Consider the following 17,673-nt stretch of genomic DNA (forward strand, 5'->3'; position numbering starts at 1 on the left):
AAAATAGAAGCAGAATGAGTTGCAAACTGCCTGGTTAAGAATAATAATCTCTTGAAGGGGCCCTATGCAAATGTTCAGGTTTATATTTGTGTTTTGTTCGTTTAATGTGACGTGTTTTCATGCTTCTGTCTTAAACCAGAGCCCAGTCTTCTCTGATTGGTTAACTGGCTCTGTTGTGATTGGTCAACCACTTAGAGCTGTCCCGCCCTTTACTCACAAACATTGTGTTGGAGTGCTATAGAAGCCCAAGTATTACATAGGGATATCATTATGTGTGGGAGAGGAAATCACTTTAGAGAATTTAGCCTTGTCAGTGGTGGCAAAGTGCTTGGCCTGGGAACTGGAAGGTCACCAGTTCAAGTCCTCGAAAGGCACACAAGGCACCATTCCCACACTGCTCCCCGGGCGCCGTACATATGGCAGCCCACTGCCCCTCACACCAGGATGGGTCAAATGCAGAATGTAAAATGTCCCCTCTGTGAGACGATTAAGGGTATCCTTCTTCTTCTTTCAGACCATTGAAATGCACAAAAACCTGTATAAAACACTACAGGAAATGGAAAACCCCCCAAAACATAACAGGGCCCCATGGAAATATACGTTGTCATGTGTGTTCGTAAGTACCTTTTTTGCTGCAACACCTCAATAAAATAAAAACAACAACAAACATTCATCAGTGAGATTGTATTCTTGGTGTGTTATAACATTACATTCATTCAGAAATGTATATTTTGATACACTCTTGTATTGTTTGCTCTGGTAAAGGTAATAATCACCGATACTGTAAGTCTTTGAAAAGTAGTTGTGTCTTTGGCCTTCAGCATCACCGTAATACACAAAGCTTTTGTACAGCATATTATCATCTTATTTTTAATACTTATTTTAATAGATTATCATGTCAGATTGAGAAAGAATCCCTGGTCAGTAATTCTTCATAATAACATGCATATACTGTAGGAGTAATATGGCCTTTCCAACCAAGTCCTTGAGTAGTCCAAAGTATTTACAGTATAAGTACATTTTGTAACTCCATACACATTATAAAAATGACTAAATAAAAAATAAATGTACTAATTTATCTCTTCATAAGAAAATAATCGTGACCTTAAAGCTACTTTTCTTCAACACCAGAAACTCACGTACAGTACTACAGACAGAGTATTCACATTGTAAGGCCATTATGACAATGTAATTCAAGATAAAACCTGAAAATGAGAACCGGATGTTCTTTACAGCTTTGCAACAAGAGGCCGGGAAAATAAAATGATAGAAAAATAAATTATCCCCGTCCCACTGAGCTACCAGTCCATCATCCATGTCCTTCGCCTCAACACAGCAAGACATGCAGAGCTACAGTGGGCCGATCCATGCACGGTCTCTAAATGTAGAGGGGCGTCTCCTGTCCCGTCAGCAGTCTGAACATCACGGCAGGCATCGTCTTCATGTTGATCTGGCAGAGAGGCAGAGACAAGAGGAGTGGGGACAATTACACTATCAACTTAAGGGCACGTTTATAGAGGCACAGTCATAATCACTTGAATCTTGGCCTAATTTACTCCCTTCTGTGCCATCAGAAACTCACAGGAGACCTTGAATTCATTACTGACAAAGAATAGGCTTCTATGGCTTTAATGGAGACATATACTGTGATAAATAGGGGCAAATAAACTCACATAACAGCACATCATTTTCACAGCTTCATCAGACCAAGAATGGTTGATAAAGAAAACTTACCTTGTATTAAACTTGGTATATTGTAAGAAAATGTTCACAAAAACAACCAGTTTGTTTTGCTCTGGCTTTAATCTAAGAATTTAGGCATCAATTTATTCACTCTCTTGCTGAGATTTAGGTGAGAAGGTTGATATGACTCATCTTGGACATCTGCATGATATAGATGCTAGATACTGCTAGCCTCCGGTTAGCTTACCAAAAAGACTAAAACAAGGCCATGCACCTCTGAGCTCACTTATTAACAAGTTGTGTCGAGTTGTTTAATCTGTACAAATACCCAAGAGTAGAAATTAAACATTGTGGTTTTACAAAGGTTTATGTGGTTAACCATTTCCTGGCTTATTAACTTCCATGAGCCTTGTCAAAGATGGATGGATGGATGGATGGATGGATGGATGGATGGAGCCTTGTCGTCACGTCAATGTTTTGTTTCACACTTTGATGGTGTATTAAACAAAGATGACTTGTTAATAAAATTAGCTTCAGAGTTGCTTGTAGGTGGATTTTGTTAAATGTTTTGCAGAGCCAGGTTAGCTTGTCTTATTTTCAGTCTTTATGCTAAGCTAAGCTAACCAGCCAGATATCGAACTTCCTGTCTCAGCAAAAACAGTAAATGAGCAGATTTTCCCAAAATGTTTTTTGAATCAAAGCATCCACATACGGCTAGATGAGTATATGAACTTTAATTTAAATACATTTGAGTTGAAAAACAACATAGATTTGTGTCCTGGAGATGTGTAGTCTGACTGGAGTTACATAATGCTTCATTTTTGACAAGGCAAGTTTTTTCCAACATTGATCACTCATCTGCTCACTTGTTTGTGTTTTATCAGCATTTGCAATCAAATGTAAAGATTTAACCAAAGGTATTTACTAATTTCATTTGTTGATTACATGCATGCAGAAGTAATTTATGCAACCAAAAACGCTGTGCCTTGAACTAATGTCTAATCTGGAGGCATAACTTTGCAAGGCCTGCATGCTACAGCGACTTGTGTGATGCAGTAGTCAGGGAAAATTGCCATCTTGTTGCATGATGTGTTCTTACCTCACCCACTGAGACAGACAGGGTTTGAACAATCTTCTCGTGTGCCATGGCAACAACACTCTGACCATTTATCTCAATGATCCTGTGTCCAACACGAACACCGCCTCGCTCAGCTATGCCACCTCGCATCAGACTGCAGATCTGAGGGTGTGAAAAAATACACACTGTAAGTAACTGCATAGTTTACAGCCCAAACCTCACTCACTTAAGAAACAGTGGTTTTCTTCAGAAGCTGCCAAAGCCTCAACCTAAAGTGCCATGCTTCATACCAACAAAGGCTTACTCACAATGCCATTCTGCACACTGAAACCAAGCTGAAACTTGAGATCAGGTCTCTTGATGAGGACGGTGGTGACAGGAGGGCAGCTCACAATACTCAGCTTTACCTTCACCTGGTTCTTCAGACCCTGGACCAAAAAATAAATATAAACCCATTAATGTTCACGATTTTAAGATATTGAGAATTCATCCTACTGATGGGTAATACCTGTAGCAAAAAAGTAGTGTTTAAATACATATTAAGTAAGTATGCAGTTTCTTTTTATTTGATCCTTTATAGCTGGTGCTGCTAAAATACTAATACTGAAAGTAATCTGCAACAAAAGCACTATTCACTCGAGTTTGAGTAGCATTAACAAACAACTAGGACATTGTTTAGTGATATTTCCTTAGAAGAATGAAAGAAGATGGGAATATGTTAAATCCATGATGCGGTACCTTGATGATGCCCTGACAGGTTGCCAGTGGCAGACCCACCAGACTTGTGTCATTGATGGACATAATCTGGTCCCCGACACTGAGTTTTCCAGAGCGAGCTGCAGGGCCACTGTTCAGCATGCTGGCCAGAATGACGGTGGGCAGGATGGAGCCCCACCCAGACTCCACAATCACCACACCAATGCTCTCCCCTTTTTGCTTCTCCACATACAGCTGGAACCAAGAAAAAGCATTTTCAATCATTTTGAAGCATTATATTTTCTCATATGCCAGGGTTTAGCAAGTACAGCGAATTAAGTTGAGGGAAATCCATCCGTCCTCATCCACAAATCACCTGAACCCATAGGGAAAAAATATCACACCTCTTTACAGTTGTCAGAGTTTGAGAAATGGACGAGATCATCGTGGTACATTTCCTGGGAATTGATGATGTCACTGTATTGTTTCTGGCTCAAGTCGGTCGGGTTGATGCCGTTGGCTCGCAGGAACTCTCTGTAGGCCACGCTAAAGGCCTGACCGATGGACTGTGCAATGAGCTGAGCCTGTGGGAAGGGGAGAGTTTAGGGAAACTACTCAGCAGAAAGGCTATCCCAGTTGACAACAGCAAGGAGGTGAGGAAGATCACAATGTTATACAGACCACGCAACAAACATCTAATATAAAACTAATGCATATACTCAAAACCCAAAATGTATTTTCAGATGAGCAGCAAATACTCACATCTTCAGACTCAAATACATAGCAGATCATCCTGTACTGACTCTTTCCTTCGCCGGGAGAATCAGGAGACTCTGAGAAATCTTCTGAAGAGGCCTGAGACAGGCGCCTCCGAGCCATCAGAACCACAATACTGCCAATGTCTGCGATATAGGAAATGGTCCGCAAGGCACTGTCCATCATTGTCTCCTGCATGGAACAACAATAATGGCAATCATTACTTAGATATATAGATTTAACACAGAAGGGAAGCTTGTGTGCTAGATTTAACACACAAGGGAACACAGAATAGTTACTAACCTGTGTGTCAGCATTCAGCACTTTGACAGCTTTGGTGGAGATAAAAAGGTCCACTTCTGTCATCATTTGAGAGTCTTCATCTTGGCTCTTTGAAAAAAAAATAGATTGTTTAAATCAGCAGTTAATATTTGTAGTACTTGTGTGTTACTAGACAAACTCTTAGTTCATTTTAAAGACACTAACATGGATGGCTGAGAAAGAAATGTATGCAACAGCTCAACCATGTGGCCAAGAAAGGACCCTACTGCATGGTATACCCTTCAAAAATAAATCAGCTGGAAATAACAGGTAAAAATCCCATTCAAATCCAAAGTAAAATGCCTTTCTGGAGCATACCCACTTCCAGTGCTGAACAACTACCTTGTTGTTTTACCAAGATGCAACAATATTGATTCTTCAACCTGCAAACACACTGATAGCACTTGGAATCAAGTTGATGGCTGAAGATTAAAAGGCAACTTGTGTTGTGTCATAATTTTCTAATAAATGTGTCCTTAACACAAGGACCAGAAAATAAGAAAGCATGCAGCAACCTCTTTAGCAAGTCAAATATGTATAAACTAAATCAATGGATGTTAATGACTCCCTGAAGAGGCCGATTACCTTGATGCGACTGACAGCTTCATGGGCCTGGGACATACGGACAGACTTGGATGGGTTTTTGTCTGACAACACCTGAGTGCAGCCAAGGTAGTTAGCAGCAAAAATGATCCCATCAATAAGATCCTCTGGCTCACAGGGACCTGGGACTATGCAAAAAACAAAAGGCTCTCAGTGGGAACATTTTTAATGTGCTGGAAAGATTTATGAAATATAAGAATAGTCTGAGATAATCACCATCCTCAAAGCTGGGGAAAGAAGCAGCTTCCTGTGTGTTCTTTTAAAAAAGCATGTCAATATTAGCCTTCAATTGTACTGCATTGGTATGTCAAAAATACCGGAGATACATATCAGTTAATCATAGTAAATATTTTATAAAAGCATATTAAAGATAATTATTAATACCAAGAAAATAAGAAAATAAAAGTTCTAGTGCAATTAAGTAAGTAAACTGTAATTTCCTTTAATAAGCGGAATACAGAAAAGTCTTCTTATAGTGGGAAAATCCAGAAATGAAGTTTTAAAGATGGAGAAATTACAGACTTATTCCCTCAAACTATACACATTAAAAAGCATTTGGATGTCATCAATGAAACACAGTCTTTTTGTTCTTGTAAAAAGTCTTCACCTTGGGTGTGTTGCTGTCCTCTGCAGGGAGGGGCTCTGGAGTCTGAGGCCTCCTCGGCTGCTCCGGCACATCCTCAGGTAACACAGCTGTGCTCGGCTTCTCCCCCTGTTGTATACAAACATCGGTTATAACTTTGGCATGCCTTGATTTAAATGTTTCCTATTGTCCTTTGTAAACGATAACCCCATGGGGAAAGAGGCTATTCATGTCAAAGCATGTACTTAAGATCTTACTGCAACCACTCTAGGACACAGTGGATGTAGATTGTGCAGAACAAAACACAAGCCCCAATGGATGGGATCTGAAAAAGACCTGCCCTATTTGCATTGGTTACCTGCTGTGGTTTCTCTGGCCGTCTCTGCCTGTCCTCAAGAGGCTCCCTCTGTGGTTCTGGTGTTTGATGAGGAGCCAAGGATGGTTTTATAACCCTGGGTTCACTCTCCTGGCTGTTGGCAGAGGAGGGACTGGGTCTGGGAACAGGAGGAGTCTCTCTGCGAGGCGGGGCCTTGTGGGGGTCGGCAGGAGGCAGTGCGTGTGCATGACGAGGTGGTGGGGGAGGATGTTGCCTACTGGAACCAGACCTTGCTTTGGTCCTCACAACAGCTTTTTTGCTGTCCTTTGACAAAGTCTTTGGACGCTGTTCACTGCTGTTGGTCGTGCATCCTTTGATCCCAGTAACAATGGGCTCCATGTCCTCACTTGCTACCCTCCTCCCTCTTCCCTTACTCTGCCTCTCCCTCTCCTTTGAAACCATGTGAGACTCCTCACACTTCCTACTAACCATGGGGATATTACGGTTTCTGGCCACTCGAGTGTCATCTTCTCTCCTCCTTTCATCTCCTCCCTTTCTAACTCTTTCATTCTCCTTGTCCTGATAAACGCTGGTCTTCCTTTGATCTGTGTTCTCTTCTTCCTCTAAATCCTCTATAAATTTGGCCCCGTCCAACACCTCCTCTATTTCATCGCCGTCGCTGAAGAAAAAACGGTTCTCCTGGCACTTTTTCACCTCCCTCTCTGCTTCATCCACAGCAGTCGGAGCACAATGCGACCTAAATCCATGGCCCGTCTTGTGAGGTTTAGTGTCTGATTGTGATCCCTCACATATTTCTATGCCATGTCCAGGCCTGGGAGTAAACTGGTCAACAGCACTGCTGCTCTCATTAATATTATCGCCTACTGCATGCTTTATATAGCCACCATCCTCAGGAGAGTACTGTTTGTAGAACCTCGCGTCCACAACGCCCTCTCTGTTTAAACGCAGCACCTCATCATAGTCCTGCTCCACATCAGAGCCCACGTTGTCGTACTCAGAGCAGGTGTCTTCCATGTCCTCAGGACTAGGGTCACAACTCAAGTAAAAGTGGCTTGCAGGAACAGGAGGAGTCAGCTGGTCTTTGTTTTCATCCTTCAAGGTACACTGTGATTTCTCAGACGCCTCCTTTACCAAACCTCGCTGCTCTTCTTGTCTCTGTTCTGTGACTCCTGGACCGGAGCACGGTGGAGGGCTTGGGGCCAATATTTTGGTGATGGTTCCTGGCCTTTTTCCATGAACCATAACTGGCCTTTAAACCCACTACCTTCAACCCTGTGAACAATAATAGATAACCACAATTAAATCTCTGCGATGCATCATTCATGCTACATTTTCATTTGACACCTTTAACAGCACATTGCCTTTTTTTTAACATAGAAACAGAAACATTGAACAAATGTTAAGTTTTAAAAGATAATGTATCTTTTACAGACTGTTAAATGTCTTCACTGACACCAAAGTACTGTAAAAATGAACTGCCACATGTTATGCCTATCTCTTTTTATAAATACACATATTATTAAAGACATTAATATTCTTTGTCAGCAAAACAACTTTTTCTCTAGCTTACCATTAAAGAAAACCCTGTACACACACTAACTACACATTTTTGGAGCATCTCTCAAGCACAAACAATATACCAGATAACATATGATCACAGGTTAGTTTCCAAACTAGCACAAACATTTAAAACAACATTATATTAGAGTAAATATATTTTCTTTACATTACTAACACAATCCCTACTTCAAGGTCAAACAGGCCAACTACAGTATGAAGTCATAATAATGTACATCCATTACTTCAATACCATTTAGCACCAACATGCACCATCTGACTCTGTTTGTCTATGACTGCTGAGGTTGTTTGTAATCTGTCCTCTTGCTTTGTTGCATCTGCTCTAATCGTGCAACAAAACCATTTTTTTCAAGTGAGTCAGACCAGCTGCATGTGATGTTTTTATTATGTAAAGTCATTGTACATTTTTCAATTTAAATTATATTCTCCCTTACAAACTTATCTCTGATGCATTTATATAATGCGCTTAGTATGTGTACCAGATTCAAACTCCAGGTCAATTTATTATTCGATGATTAATCGATTGATAGAAAAATAATCTGCAAAAATGTTAATTACCACTTAAAAAATGCCCAAATGAACTGGTTCAAGTCTCTTGAATCTAACACTTCCATGTCTTTAGAAGAGATTTGAGTTTTGTAATGTGATGAGTTTTATAAACAGTATTTGAAATGCACCAAAGAAAATACAGATGAATAACATAATAGCTTGTTGCAGCCCTACAATGTGTAGCTTTACACCAACAAAAATATATTACAAATAAAATTCATCAATTTAAAATGACAAACAGAAAATACATTTAAGGATCAATACAGTGATTTAGACTGACTCATTTATTAATTAGGCCTTCCTTGGATCCATTACTCTATTTTATGTTATCATTTTAGACTAAAGATAAGCCAAATATCAACTTAAATGCTTAATTTGGTTCTCAGTGTGATATTTAAGGCGTAAACACATAATAGTATCTTTCTGTCAGTATATGAGCTATCACACTGAACACAGTGGGCTGATATCCGCCCAGTTCCAACATGTCAACACCCTGATCTAAACATGAATCATGAAGGCTTGAGGCTGAACTGGGGAAAAAACAGTACGATTGTGCTATTATTTATCACATTAAACACAATAAATCCTAACCACTCACGGTGTTGATCTGATGACAATGCATCTGAGATTATGGTGTTGTGAATACAAATACCTTATCCCCCCAGATCACCTCCAATAGGCTCTTACACGCGGACCTAATCATGACCTCTCCATGGTGCTGAAGTGCTAATTAAAAACCATAAGGGTCATTATGGCGATTTCACGCATTTCGCCCTGCCCTTCACATTTTTGTAGAGGTATTTAATAAACCTATTATGATTAACTTTTGCCGCAGCTGCAGGAGTGGATGTTGTGGTGGCTCCGGTTTCCCCACAAGTGGACGCCGCATTCCCATCTGCTTAAACATCGATAAGACAATCAGATATATGGTTTTCCTGCGCATATAGCACGCAGTGATTGATCTGACTCCCTGCACACACACTCTGCTGAATTCATCATCCTCAACCAAATATTTTCCTTCTGCTGTAATTCACATCGACCTTGATTTGAAGCATCGAGACTGCATCATGCTGACATCCAGTTTATGGGCTGACGTTGTACCAGAGGATCACATCCAGCAGCATTGTCCTCATCTCTGTTATCTCAAGACGAAGAGGCCTATGTGCATCACAAATACATGTTTCCCCATCCATACAGACAATGCTATGTGCCACTTACCAACATCGGTCCTCTTGGCCGCACCTCCTTGTAAAATGCCCGTGTGCTGATCACATCAGATTGCTCTCCGGAATGGTGATTTTTGAATAAAAGCCGCACAGCAGCCCAGGAACCTGTGTAGGAAAAACACACCCCCATCATCATGTGCTCACTGCTCGGTCCCCTAACAAATGACAATGAAAGGCATAATGAGCACAGAGTCAAACATACGCCTAAATAACTGACTGTTATCGTGTATGTATGTATATATATATATATATATAACTTTAAAGTTCTGTTTTTATTTTCTATTTTGAGATGTTTCTATTTTATGTTTATGTCGGGGTTTTTATTTATTTATAGTATACTCTTTTCATTTTTACATCGTGTGTTTACTTGCTGCTGTAACGAAAACAACTCCCAAATTGAGATCAATAAAGTATATCTTATCTTACTATCTTATCATTAGTAAAAAAAACCTTACAAATATTAGTTTCCCAACACATTTACAGTAAATTAAAGGAGCAGTTCACGATGTAAAAACACTGTCTATTTTTTGCATTATAGTAACACTGACTACTTAAAAATACACCTCAATAAATATTAATAATTTGAGGTTGGAATGTTTGCTTTATCTTATTTGCGAATAGGTGGTTAAGAAATATCGATGAAGTTGGGATCGATTAGTACATCCTTAGCAGGGGATCTGCCTTCCGCTGGTTAAGCCTGGGAAGCGGGATTGTTATTATCGTGCAGCTCTTCTCTTCCACCGGTATGTTAGCTTCTGTTTTTAATTGACAGTTTTTATATATGAGTGGTTTAGCGTTCTTTCTAATGCATGTATGAACCACCAAAGCTACATGTGTATAGTAGTATAAAATACAGTGTTTTTTTTGTGTTGAGTTAGCCAAACAGATCCATTAGCACTTAGCAGTATCTATACTGATCTGTCGACCCTTTTCACACCATAGTATGCAACAAAGAAAATCTTCTAAGAAAGCCTTTACTTGTTCACCACTTCCGCCTGCATCATGACGGAAAGAGCCAGCAAAGAAACACCCAGGCGAAATTTGTCATTGTCTAAGAGTAAGAAGAAAGGCAATGTCAAAGCTGGGATTTCTGCCAGTCCTGCCACCACAACTCCTATCAGTTTCTTCTTCAGCAGCCAGCCCCCCCCTAAGCTGGCCTGCCCCCTGTGTGGCCAGCTGGTACCAAGATTCAAGATCAATGAGCACATTGATTTGCAATGTCAGAACTTTGAGAGAGGAGACAGCGGTGCAGCCTCAGCAAGTAATAGTGTCGTGCCAAGCATGCAACTGTCACCCATAAGGAATCCCCCAAAGTCCCCAAAGCTGGATCCAAAGAATGAAGAACAGATCGAAGACACCAAGACCAGCCCTTACTTCAAAAAGAATGATTCTCAGCAAGCACAACGCGAGATGAGAAGTAAAAGAGTGGTCAGGACGATTGACCTGGGAAGTCTCTCCTCCAAAATATCTACGAAATGTCATACATCACCTAAGAGAACCAAGACAGGAGATAAACAGGCACCAATGGATACTGAACAGGAGATATGTTGTTCTTCTTCTGAGACCCTCAGCAGCTCACAGAAAGAGAATATTCAGACTTTAGAAGAGAAACAAAATTATGTAACAGTCATTGACCTCACAGACGCTAGTACTGATTCTCCAGCAGCAGTGGAAGATATATCAGGTTTTTCAGACAAAAGACCTTATCCTAAACGCAAAGCTCCTAAATCTGAGAAAGTGGTTACTCCAAAGCTGCCGTCTTCATCCTCTAAACTATCAAAGAAAAAGAAGAGAATACCTCCAACTGGCAGCGTGTCGGGCTCAGAAAGAAAGCAAAATATGGGGGGAGCAATGTGGAGCCAGAGGAGGTGTTTTCTAGTGACATTAAAGCAGAGATGACGGAAACAGACAAGCCTCAAACTGAGGTACCATCTACCACTACTTGTGACCCCCTTCTGACTTCAGAAGAAACAGATGAGAAAGGTCCTGCAGTGATCAAAAGTGATACACAGTCAGAGTCTGTTGCTGAGAACATCACGAGTGACCAATCAGTCGATGGATCTCTTCCTCCACGGCTTCCCTACTACCTTCGTAACTTCCTGACCGTACTACAGGCTGTACTGGAGAATGAGGACGACAGGTCATTGTTCAACCAGGATGACATGTCACTCATACATGCATTTAAGGAACTCTCAGGTAAGCTGATATAAATCCTAGCACTGCAACTAACCATATATTTCATTATCGAGTGATCTGCCGATTAATTCTTGGGGATTAATCGATTAATTGTATGGTTTACACAATGACAAAATAGTTTTAAAACTATAAAAATCAGGAATTCTTCGTATTGAAGAGACTGAAAACCACATTTACAATCACATTGCATGAAATATTATTACATTATTAAAGATTATTAGTTTACCAAAATAGTTTACAATCCACTCTCTGATTAGTAGGCAGATTGTTTCAGCTGCACCTTCTGTTATTGTTATTCATTTTAAGTGAGGCCTAGTCACTCACATGTTTTTTCTCCTCTCAAAGTCATGGGCCAGAAGCTTTATGTGAGACTCTTCCAGAGGAAACTGAAGTGGCTCCAAGTTAATAAACTGGATTATGAAGAGATATGCAGTGATCTTGGACCTGTTGCTCAGGAGCTGGTTGAAGCTGGTTTTCTACAGTCAGGTAAATTATATCTAATACTATATTTTGACACACCTCTTGAATTATTTGGCAAATGTATATTTACGTATGATGTTGTTGATTTATTATATAATTACAGTTTTAGCTAAGTTGTATAGTACCACTCTTTTTTGTAAAATTGTTTTGAAAAGAGCTATATGAATAAAGTATGTATAAGAACATACTGTATATTATCCTGCTGTAACCACCACATCATAAAAAATAAAAAAGATAGTTTCATCTCGTTAATGCTCATCTCTGCTGGTTTTGAAAATGATAGAGCGTGACCTACAGGACTTGGGGGAGACTCTGGATCTCCTGCCAGCTCCCGAACTCAAATCTCTGGCTAAGACTTTCCATCTGGGCAATTCCGGGACTCAGAAACAGCAGTTGGTCGATGGACTTCTTCGTTTGAGCAGGCAAAAGTCGCTCTTCTCTCTGTCCCCTGCTCAGAACCACATTGGGGCTGTCATCCTCAAAAGGTGAGATGATCAAACACATTGTGTGCATTGAAAGTTCTAGTAGCAGTAATGACCTCACCCATGTTCCCTCTTACCTTTTAAAGGGCAAAGCAGCTTGCAAGTTCCTGTGTCCGCCTCTGTCGCGGTGCTCGGGCTGTCTTTTCTCGAATCCTTCTCTCTTCTCTTTGACGGACACCCTGGAGGAGGAGGAGACGGCAGCTGGTGGGCAGAGCCAGCTGTTCACCATCCTGCTGGTTAACTCAGGACGCCTGGCCTTCCCAGACTACACAGTGCAGCGTTCAGCCAAGGTGTTCCAGGACAGAGAGGATCTTATCAGGTGAGGACCTTCACAAAGAGCTAAAATTTAGTTTATTGCATCATATCTATGTGGGATAGCCAGGAACACATATTAGGGCTGGAACTGTAGGTTGAAGTCACAGTTAAAGTCATACTCAGGATTATGTGCCCCACTTTGGTGTACAGTGGAAAAACTCCATATCCATAAGGCTAGATTTCTTTTCATTTCTTTTAGATAGACAGCAGTGCAATGCACAAGACTTTCCAGAAGACAACAAGTCACTAAAGGCCATAAACCTGAAAGGCTTATCCTCCAAAATATACAAATTAAAACATTTGCATTAGGAGTGTTTTTATAAGTTTCACATTGGCTACATTTTAACATCAAGTACATAAATATTCTGAGTGTGCCTATATTTACCGTGCTGTGACAGTTTGGTAGGAATACAGGAACCATTACAGACCTAATTAATACTCATGATTCCATCTATCGCACCAGATATGAAGCATCCATGCGAACCCTGCAGGAGGTAGTTACAGCCATGCAGGGAGGTCAGTGGGAAGAGGCCATGGAGCTCTACACTGCGGCCAAAAGTGTCTGGAAGGAGCTGAAGACAGACCATGACCTCAGGTGACATACATCTTTTTGCTTCAGTCTAAAACCAGGATACACAATCCCTGGATATTGTTTAATGCCAATATTTCCACTGTGTTTGTTGGATAGTCACGAGGAGGAGCTGCCTGTGTTCCTGCGCAGCTTCACTACAGGATGGGCTTACACTCGGATCTTATCCAGAGGGGTGGAGATTTCACAAAGGCTACGTTGCTATGAGGTTTTCTGACCCTGTCCACTCGCATTTAGAATCAAATTCAAGTACTTTTAAAGGGTAACGTGTGTATACAGGGGTTCATCACAATGGGTCTTCTTTTGTTTTATAGGAAGCAGTAGAGGAGCTGCAGTCCTTACTGTCGCAATCTGTTTACTGTCCTGACAGCCGAGGCCGATGGTGGGACAGACTGGCACTAAACCTTCAACAGCACCTTAAAAAACCTGAGCAGGTGAGCACCGTTACCTGTGGTTCCATTTAATCATGTATCTCTTTGTGTGAGTACTTGAGTGCTCAACAATACCTATTGCGTTTTTATTTGTTTGACAGTGTTCTTTTCCTATTTCACTTAGGCTATCTGTGCCATCAGAGATGGGATGTCAGACCCTCTGGTGCGTACTGGACATAAACTGTCTCTTCATCAAAGAGCTGTCAGGATGAAAGAGTCTGCCAGCCTGAAGAAGCATCACCTGCAACTGAATGACATGCCCACTATTCAAGTGCAAGATGTCACACATGTGAGTCTAGCACCGCTCAAGAGCCAAGTGATTTGCAATGAAAACAAAATGTATCTTGATTAGGATATAGACTGATTAAGAACAATCACAATTTAAAATCTATATGAAATGTATTGGAGTAATAGGCTGAGTGTAATGTTATGTTTCTAACTTCCTCATAACATACTTTCACTAGGAGCACTGACAAATATGAATACAGAGAGCAGTAAGGCACTCACTATGTCAGCTAGAGAGGAGAGTGCGGTCAAGTATCAAGAGAACATCACAGCAATAATAAAATTTGCTGAGCGGAAATGTTGTTACATGTCTTACCACCTCAAGCCCAACAAACATATTCTACTCTTCTTCTTCTACTTCTATTGATTTCTTTTTCTTTCCTGTTTCTCAACACTCAGTTTGTTAGATGACAGGGAGGATATTATCTTTAAAGATACACACATTTCATGCCATGGAACCTGAACCACATACACACTTAACAAATGCAAACGTAACACACACACCCATTAGCTACTTTCTCTGTCAATGGTGAATAAATGCAACGCCAGATAACCTCATGTATATTTTATATTCTTTATATCTTTTTGAATGAAAAATGTAAATGTATGAAATACTGATTGTACCTTTGTCTGCAGGTGACCATTCGGGGACAGCTGTTCCCCCATGAGGGGGGCATGGGGAAATCTAGGTTTCTTTTACCAGCAATTGGAGTTGGGGAAGAGGGTGCTGATGCCACCATAATATGCTCTGTGGAAGACCTGTCTTTAGCACATTACCGTCAACAAGGCTTTGACCAAGGTAAGCAGTTTGCTTTCACCTATTAAACATATTTCTGTGTTATTTTATTGTTATTTATATTACGTGTTATTAATGTAACAGGAATCCATGGAGAGGGATCAACCTTCTCAACATTGTTTGGTGTTCTGCTTTGGGACATCATTTTTATGGAGGGTATTCCAGATGTTTTCAGAAATCCTTACCAGGTGAAGTAAGCCCCACAAATTGATATTTTGAGATTTCAATTTAACACCAATTTTCCTAATCTGCCTTTCTTCTCACAGACATGTCCGCTGGATCTTTACACTGACTGTTTCTATGAGAACAGAAGAGAGGCGATAGATTCTCGTGTGCAGTTAGTCAGCGAGGCTTCTGTGGAGACTCTGCATGACATGTTGGCGGAGGTGTGGACCTCCCATGAGGGCAAAGTGTGTTCACTGGTCAACTGGGAGCGCTTCTCATCCCTTCAACATGCACAGGTGTTTATGGTCACTCTGGTCAATATACATATTTTGGCCACTTAATAACTACACCTTTAAAATGTAATACAATCCAAGGCAACTGAATCAGCCACAAACTGCATTTAGAAGAATACAAATGTTTAGATTCGATTGGCACTGTCAGCGAGGTTTTAGTTTAACATTAGGTTTCTTAATGATGTTGTAGATTGTAGTAGTGTTGAACTGGAGTTCATATTATTGAAAGGTGTTTCTAATGTTTTGACAGCCCCCTTTACATATATATGAGGTGGCAATTAATATTGGAAATACATTATTTTTATTCTGTACGTATCACCATATACATTATACAGTCGTTACACATGGACAGGTACATGTTTTACACTGGGAAAGACTCAAAATAGCCTTGATATGCTATAACAGGATGAGTTAAAACAGATTTTGTCTACCTGTGCATATCACTGTTGGTTCTAACAACACCACTTTTTCTATCACAGTCTCTTGTGTCATGCATGAGAGGAGCCTTCTTAGGAGGAGTAATAAAACGAATGTCGAAAGACTACAGACACTGCCGTGGAGGTTTGCCTGATCTAGTGGTGTGGAACACCTCAAACAACACTTACAAGGTGAGATCACACCACATGCTTGATCTCTGAATTAGATATTCTCCGTTGTGTGTGGATTTAGACACTCTGTGGTACCTGATTACATAGATTGCACTGCAGCGTGCAATGTGCTGTATCAATGTGGGCTCTCTTGTTGTTGTAGCTGGTGGAGGTGAAGGGGCCCAGTGACCGGCTGTCCCAGAAGCAACAGATCTGGCTGGATGAGCTTCAGAAGCTGGGAGCCGATGTGGAGGTGTGTCACGTGACGGCGATAGGAGCCAAAGGAGCTCGTCTGGAATAAACAGACACAGAGGAACTGACTGATAAGACTTTGCTGCTAATGAATCAGATTGTGGTCAAAATGGAAACATCAGCAGACAAGACTCTGGGAATTTTCTTTCTGATTCGTGACGTCATCTAGAACCGATGCTGATGTTCATCTCAAAAACTCAATTTATCCTCAACATGTCACAGATGTTATCTTATTCCGGAAAAGGCGGTGTGCCTTGCAATATGTGGCATTAACATCAGGGAGACCACTGCATCAGCGGGAAGAGGATGAAGATCACAAGAGGAAGATCATCACTGAGAAACTGAAATACATCGCCTACAGATAATTAGAGTTGATGCATGACAGGAAACAAATCCAACGTTCACACACCAAACGATGGTGATTTATTTTCTTTTGGAACACTCCGGATGTTAGGTTGCCAAGCAACAAAAACTCACAATTTGTTGGCAGCTTAATGAATTGTAATACAGCTCTACGACTTTGTGAGCAAGTAAAAACTGTGATACAATACTACTCTACCAGAACATTTAAGAACAGGGCTGCAATTAAATATTATATATTTTTAAAACAAAATATTTTTGTTTGTTTTCTCCATTAATTAATAATCATATGGTTTATAAATGTCAGAAAAATGTGAACTTTACATTGTCTTAGAGCCCGAGATGCTTCCTCAACATTGCTTGTTTGGTCTCATCAGTCCAAAACCCTATTTATTGAGATTACTACAGTAAATAAACTAAACAAACAAACACAGCTAATCTTTACATTTGAAAAGTTAACACACTTAGTATTATAGCACTGTTGTTGGCTGAAATGACTCAAATAATGTATTGATTATTAAACCAATGATTTTCTTTTTAAACATATAAATAGGCAGTGGTATTAAAGTGATCTAAATTCAGAGGGGAGCTCTGTCACAGCAGCAATAGTACAGATTTAAATTTGAATAAATAAAACATATTGTGTATAAAAAAACATATTTTTTTTAAATAACATAACTTTACACAAATATATGAACAATCATTTAATATTACTGTCACTTCACTTAATCTTAAATCAAGCGACAGTGGTGTGGTTAAAATGAGAGCAGTAAATAATAGAAAAGACGGCAATGCTGTGTTTACAGTGAACATCATGAATGAAACCTTATTCCCCCCAAGGCAAATTTGCTTTGCACAAGGAGCATAAAGGAATATCAAAAGAGCATCAACAACCATACATGACAGCAAGGAAAACATAAGCATCATAAACAATAATCACAAGATGTTATTCGGTGAAGGCACTGATGGTCAACCCCATATTATTGTCACAATATAAGATAACATAAGACTGGGGCAATAAATGCAAAATTC

General features: G+C 40.2%; 2 protein-coding genes across 4 annotated transcripts; one reads left to right on the top strand and one right to left on the bottom strand.

Moving 5' to 3' along the window:
- Positions 1-699: 699 nt before the first annotated feature.
- On the bottom strand, positions 700-10,505 carry apba2a (amyloid beta (A4) precursor protein-binding, family A, member 2a). 3 transcript variants are annotated; one of them, XM_063877321.1, is made up of 13 exons: positions 10,389-10,505; positions 9,403-9,515; positions 6,079-7,329; positions 5,745-5,849; positions 5,354-5,393; positions 5,120-5,259; positions 4,517-4,603; positions 4,220-4,405; positions 3,862-4,041; positions 3,500-3,712; positions 3,070-3,189; positions 2,783-2,923; positions 700-1,450 (listed from the first exon to the last, which is right to left on the bottom strand). In XM_063877321.1, the coding sequence occupies exons 3-13, from the start codon at positions 7,297-7,299 to the stop codon at positions 1,379-1,381; spliced, it is 2,505 nt and encodes an 834-aa protein (XP_063733391.1). In that variant the 5' UTR covers positions 7,300-7,329; positions 9,403-9,515; positions 10,389-10,505; the 3' UTR covers positions 700-1,378. The 3 variants fall into 3 exon arrangements, with proteins under 3 accessions (XP_063733391.1, XP_063733375.1, XP_063733384.1); XM_063877305.1 differs by having other exon boundaries at positions 5,120-5,265; XM_063877314.1 differs by lacking the exons at positions 9,403-9,515; positions 10,389-10,505 and adding an exon at positions 9,225-9,371 and having other exon boundaries at positions 5,120-5,265.
- On the top strand, positions 10,106-17,218 carry fan1 (FANCD2 and FANCI associated nuclease 1). Its single transcript, XM_063877295.1, is given in 16 exon segments — positions 10,106-10,153; positions 10,353-11,229; positions 11,232-11,606; positions 11,952-12,092; positions 12,370-12,571; positions 12,655-12,722; positions 12,725-12,887; positions 13,347-13,478; positions 13,572-13,680; positions 13,787-13,906; positions 14,028-14,192; positions 14,825-14,987; positions 15,069-15,172; positions 15,251-15,445; positions 15,922-16,050; positions 16,193-17,218. Coding segments are annotated over 15 exon segments (3,021 nt in total). The 5' UTR covers positions 10,106-10,153; positions 10,353-10,412; the 3' UTR covers positions 16,331-17,218.
- Positions 17,219-17,673: the final 455 nt, after the last annotated feature.

This window comes from Eleginops maclovinus, chromosome 2, assembly GCF_036324505.1.
Source record: "Eleginops maclovinus isolate JMC-PN-2008 ecotype Puerto Natales chromosome 2, JC_Emac_rtc_rv5, whole genome shotgun sequence".
Classification (NCBI taxonomy): domain Eukaryota; kingdom Metazoa; phylum Chordata; class Actinopteri; order Perciformes; family Eleginopidae; genus Eleginops; species Eleginops maclovinus.